A 6000-nucleotide genomic window follows, 5' to 3' on the forward strand; every position below is an offset into this window, starting at 1 on the left:
ATTACCCAACTGCAGCACAGTGGGATAGTGGTGGTTGACAGGAATTGAGTAGCAAGCAGAATTTTGAATGTTCCCAAGACAAAGAAATGGCCAATGTCTGAGATAATGATATTAAGTACTCTGATCTTATTACACACTGTGTAGTGTATTGAAATTTCACATTGTACTTCACAACTATGTACATGAATTATGCATCAATTAAAAGTAAAATAACTTTTTTTCAAACCTGTGAATATTAACAGTAAATATTTTCCATAAATTCAACACCACCATTCTGGAAGGAAAATGTGAAGTAACAGAAAATGGCAACCCAAAGTATTAACTCTAAACTAGGGCTCATTTATAAAGATGATGTAGGCAGGTGTTCTTCCTCTTCTTAAAATGCTTAGCGTTCTGCTTCAAGTGTATTTTAAATGTAAAAATAAAAGAAATTAATGAAAACAAAGCAATTTCATTAGATTCACTGTAACCACTGTAGGGCACTGCTTCCACGGTCCAAACCTTCAAAGAATATTCTCCAGTTTGCTAGCTAATAGCCTAAAACTGACAACAGCTAAGCCTAAATTAACTGCACTTAACTTGTAGAAACCAGGGTCTATTTCTGCTCTTTATACTACAGTCATCTCTTTAAAGTATCAGCAAAATTTTAAATTGTTGGATTTCAGCAGGGAGGAAATTCTTCATGTGTGGACTTCAGTTTTCCTTATATACTTAAGCAGAACTCCTAAAATATGTAAACGCTAAGTAAAAAAAAAAAAATTGCCCATGAAAATATAGGAATAGGCATATCTAGTGGGAGCGTTTGGCATGTAGTAATCGCTGGGGTATGCGGTGGGGAGGGGGCCTAAAATGGTATATTTGTCAGTAAAACACACTCGGGCACATATGAACTGGCTCAGCACCACCTGCTCCCAATTCTGCCTTCTGACTCACTGTTGATTTGACCCTTGATTCTAGCTCTGCCCCCAAATTTTACCCCTAAAAGCTGGATCTTCCATTATTTATTATGCACCATTCCAGGAGCTGGGGTTGGGGGGGTCAGAATACTGAATTATCTTCACATTTAGTAAGAGGGAACTTCTAGATTGCAAGATATTAATTAGAGAGCAGAACAACTGGCCATTTCTAACGCAGTTTATAAATTACTCAATGCTATTAACCACAACTCTCTTAAGTTTAAAAGGCAAGATGAAATACAAATGAAATAATTTCTGCTTTGACAATGCAAACTATTATTCAAAACACCAAAACCAAACACTGTACTGAAATACTCCAGTTTATGTTCAGAATGAGCAGCAACTACACAGAGTAAGGACTGGAAACAGAACCATCACTTACATACTTGGGTACTAAAAACTTTAGGTGAAGAATTACACTCAAAATACTGACAATATACACTGTCTACACAAGAGCCACTAGCTAAATGTGGTTACTTAAGTAAAACTTAAAGTTCAATTCCTCAGCCATACTATTTTCACCATGTTTTATGTGGTCAATCAACGTGTAGAACTAATGGGTAACACTGGATAGGACAGACACAGCATTCAAACATCACACAAAGTTCTATTGGGTAGTGCTGGTCCAGAGGCAAGAGATGAAAACAAATTAGGTTCTCCTGAATGAGTAGGCTCTCTATGGATAACTTTTAAGTATACATCGGCTTGAGTTGTTAACTGTGGAAGAAGAACCCCCTCTTAATTTTTCTGCACCTCATTTCGCAAACGGTCATTCAAAAAGGACAAGCATAATTCAATCTTAAAACACTAGAGTACAAATTTTTATTTGACAAAATTTGAAAAGATCAAAGGTACTAAAATCAAAGCCAGTTTCCACCAACTCGGAATCAATGACATCTAAGCACAATTTAAGACTTTCGGTACAATAAGACTGATCCCAAAAAAGATTACACTACTTAACGGAACTAGGTTTTTTTAAGTACTTCAGATGTATCTAACTATATGCATAAGAAATAGCAACTGTTTTTATAGCTGGTTTAAAAACAAGATGGCCACAATTTGTTCAAGTTAATGACATTTTACTACCTAGTTTTTAATTGTTTTTCACCAATCTCACACTAGACACATTTAAATAATTTAAAACATGTTTTAATAAGGACCATAAGGCTTTTCCTTAAATTTTATGCATCAAATACCATTAAAGTCACAATCCTGAGCTAATCCTGAGTTTAGCAGACAGAAAAAAGACATAAAACTTGATAGAACAATTTGTAACTTAAATTTCTATCTTAACTACAACAGTATCTGGTCTAAAACTATTCTATACACTAAAGCAAAAATACCTCAAAAACAAAATGTTGAAAAATGAGGCCTGATTAAAAAAAAAAAACTTATTTCACAGAATTAACATTTCAACACAGTCACAACCATATATCAGTTCAAGTTAAGCCAACTTTCCATCCAGAAAAGATGAGCTCCTCTTCCGGAAGAGTTCAAGTGTACTCAAATATGATCTCTGTAATTATGGCTCTAATCAGAAAAATGATGCTTTATGAAGTAATTTAAATTATTTAACAAATTCAACACACAAAACTGAGTGCTAAAAGCTACAGAAATAAAGAGATCACACTGATAACTAAACATGGCTGCTGGTGTAATAGTTCAGTTTTGATTCCTCCCCAGGTTATGTACCTCGCAGGTGTATCAAATCCAAAAGTGAACCTGGAGCAGTAACTCTGTTACTAAGCCCTGCTAACAGATCAAAAAGAAAAGATGCCGCTTACCTGCAACACTAGTGATTGTTACTGGAACTCCCTGAACTTGAACGCCCGCAGCACCCAGGTTGGCAACGCTCACTGTCTGGAGGTTAGGCACCGATGCAAGCTGGGCAGTGTTCAAAGTTATCGGGGCGCCAGCAACGGCCACAGGCGCGATCTGAGCAAGAGTCGTGCCACCACTTGAAGACACAGGGGTGATGGTCAGCTGCTGAGACAACCCAGCATTCTGAACTTGTAAATTTGAAAGACTCTGAATATTCTGAACCTGGACAGTTTGCCAGCTGATCTGCCCTGAAGGTGTTAAAGTTGGAGCCCTGATAAGCACCTGAGTCGGGTTTACAGCTTGAAGTTGAACATTCTGCAAAGGCTGCTGCTGGATGGTCTGAATTGTCTGCCCTGACTGGAGTTGAAATGACTGTGGTGGGATAGCTTGAATAATCTGCTGCTGAGGCTGCTGGATCTGGATCTGCTGCAGGATAGGCTGGCCTACAATCTGCACTTGCTGAAGAGAATTTGACTGATCCTGTGCATTCTGTATCCCATTGGGCTGAAGCTGACTGGAGCTCTGGGCTTCAGACTCGGTAGCAGCAGGTGTTTGCGATTCTTCAATGGTGCGTTCAGAACTACTGGCTGATGTGCTTGCATACTGGCCCGTATCTGCTGAACTCACTAATGTGTCACTGCTTGTTAGAGACGTTGACACAGTGGTTGTGCAGGTCGTAGAGGAAGAGGGCGACTCAGGCATAGTACTGGCAGAAGCAGTGGTGGTGGTGGGCGTAGAAACTAACTGATTCCCATTGGAAGTCCCACTATCAGTAGTAGTCGTAGGCTGGCCAACCTGTCCAGTCCCTCCTCCAGCAGTCACGTTATTTATCACTGGCAAAGCTAAAGTCACTCCTCCAATGTTAATTGGTAGAGTTGTTACAACCTGAGCCTGAGTACCAGGAAGGGTCTGCAATTGCAATGGTATTGAAACACCAGGTCTAATTTGTACTGGAACTGTCTGATTTGCCAGGTTTTGAGCAAGAATATTACCAGAAGCTGTCCTGTTAGCAGCAGTGAGGATAGCTTGATTATTACCTGCAGAAATGAGCTGAATTTGACCCTGCAAATCCTGTAGAGATGAACTACTAGTTGGATTGATTTGAATTTGCTGACCTTCCACCGTCTGAAGTTGGGGGATCACTTGGTACTGTACACTACCACTTGGATTCTGTACTTGTATAACTTGGAACTGATTAGGAGTGGAAGAGTTACCTGATTTCGTTTTTGTGGGAGAGGAACTCCCGTTATTACTGCTGGAAGAACTAGATGAACTAGAAGCTGGTTGAGAAACGTTATTTTCTTTTGAAGCAGGAGGCGTGGAGGCAACAAGTTGCCAAGCGTTGCCAGCAAGCTGCGTGGTCACCAGTTCTAGCTGCTGTGGTTGACTCTGAAGTTGTACCAGTCCTTGGCTTGGGTCTATAATAATCTGCTGCTGTCCAGTTGCTTGATTTTCACCAGGAGTCCCTATTTTGCTGCAAGTAGCTGCCAGTAAAGCCAGAGGAGAGGGCTGAGAGTCCTACCCAAAATGGGAGGGGAAAGGAGAGGGAGGGGGAAAAAAGTGGGCGGATTTAGTGGAAGACAGTAGTGGGAGGGGGTTATTTATTTTGAGAGCTCTAAGTATCAGAACACACTCAACAGGCAGCAGAATTAAAGGGGAAATATGAATAAAAGCAGGTAGAAGCTATATGAATAAGGAGGCAAGTCTTGTTACATAAAGTTTAAATAAAAAAAGAAATTTCTGGTAAACTTTCTTAAAGTGTTATTCTTCTAAACTCAAAATGCCCTTGGGGAAATAGACACTGTTTTCTAGCAGTCTGAATTCCTGATGTAATGTTAAACACCGTTATAGCCTCAGCTATGGGAAATCTTTATGAATTTACAATTTAAGTTTCTCACTCAGAAAGATGCTTTGAGTAGCTAAACATTTTTATCCTGTTCTTTACTTCTGGGTATTGAGAGGGCATAACTCCCTGTCTTCCCTAACGCTTCGTGTGGAACGGTTATTATTTTTTTAACGTTTGCTTTTACCTGGGAGCCTGAGGTTTTGGGTTTTTTATTGTTATTCTCTGGCTCAGAGGTTTTCCCTCCTTCTGCAGCCATCGCCGCTGCCGCCGCCTCCTCCTCCTCCTCCTTCTTCTGATCTGCAACAACCCCCCCAACACACACGACAACAGGTTATTAGGATTATTATTATTCGTTCTCCTCCCTTCTTCCCCCTCCCTCCTTCTGAACATTAATCTCCATAAACCCGCGATCCGTGCACACCGGCAGGGGGTGGGGGAGAAGGAGGGGAAGGGAGGAGGGGGCTCTCACAAAACGTGGTTTGAAACCCGACCCATAGGCTCCAGAGCAACACCCAGAAGGAGGTTGTTCTAGCTCAGACATTAAGACAAAACACAGCCCTCCTTCCCTCCCCCTGGTTCCCTCCCGCCCTCTCCTCCTCCCCTTCCAGCATCTCGGCGGCCCCGGGGGAGGGGGAAGCGAGCAGGGTCTGGGGAGGGAGGGACGGAGGGAGGCGGTGAAGGAGACCGAGGGGGGTGGAGAATACGTACCGCTCATCCCGCATTAACAGGACAAACCCTCACAGAGACACTGGGATAGAGGTGGGTGGGGGTGGGGGCGAGGCGGGAGGAGAGGCCGGTCCCGCCCGCCCGGGGTGGCTCGGAGGAGGCTGTAGCTGGCACAGGCTCTGCCTCTTTTTCCGCGAATGGCCGCCGCTGGGCTGTGGCGTAGCAGCTCCTCTCTCCGCCCGAGCCCGGCTGACTCGCCCTTGATTGACAGCGGCGGCGTGCGGCGCGGGCGGCGGCGCGGGCCGGGGGCGGGGCCAGGGCGGTGCGAGCGCGGCGACTCCCCACCCCCCTCGGCCTGCCTCCGCCGGCGCCGCCGACTCTCCACCCCTTCCCCCAGCGGATTGGCCGCCGACCTGCCGGGGCCGGGGCGCTGGGGCCGCCCCCTCTCCTCCCCTTTGCCCGGCCGGTGCTCGCCGCCGCTCGGCTTCTGCCTTCTCGGCCCGTGGTGAGTGCTCTCTCGGCGAGCTAGCTGCGGCGTGCTACCGGCAGGCCCTCCATACAGCCAAACTTGTTGTCTCAGGATATCCCGCCCCCTACTCAGTTCCCGGCGCCCTCCACTCAAAAGTGCACCATAGCATCTTGCGAGGGGCCGCGGAAGAAAGGCACGGGACTAGGCTCAAGGGAGGAGAGCGGGGCGAGCGCGGGGAAGCG

General features: G+C 44.8%; 1 protein-coding gene across 1 annotated transcript in view; it reads right to left on the reverse strand.

Moving 5' to 3' along the window:
• The window catches only part of Sp4 (Sp4 transcription factor), a 65907-nt gene extending 60986 nt beyond the window's left edge, over positions 1 to 4921 (reverse strand). Inside the window, exons 1-2 of the mRNA XM_059279470.1 lie at positions 4808 to 4921; positions 2741 to 4295 (exon numbers count right to left, since the gene is read on the reverse strand). Coding sequence (XP_059135453.1) covers positions 2741 to 4295; positions 4808 to 4879 — 1627 coding nt within the window. The 5' untranslated portion in view covers positions 4880 to 4921. The remainder of the gene's footprint in view (positions 1 to 2740; positions 4296 to 4807) is intronic.
• Between the last annotated feature and the right edge of the window lie 1079 nt (positions 4922 to 6000).

The sequence above is a fragment of the Peromyscus eremicus genome, chromosome 14 (assembly GCF_949786415.1).
Source record: "Peromyscus eremicus chromosome 14, PerEre_H2_v1, whole genome shotgun sequence".
In the NCBI taxonomy this organism is placed as follows: domain Eukaryota; kingdom Metazoa; phylum Chordata; class Mammalia; order Rodentia; family Cricetidae; genus Peromyscus; species Peromyscus eremicus.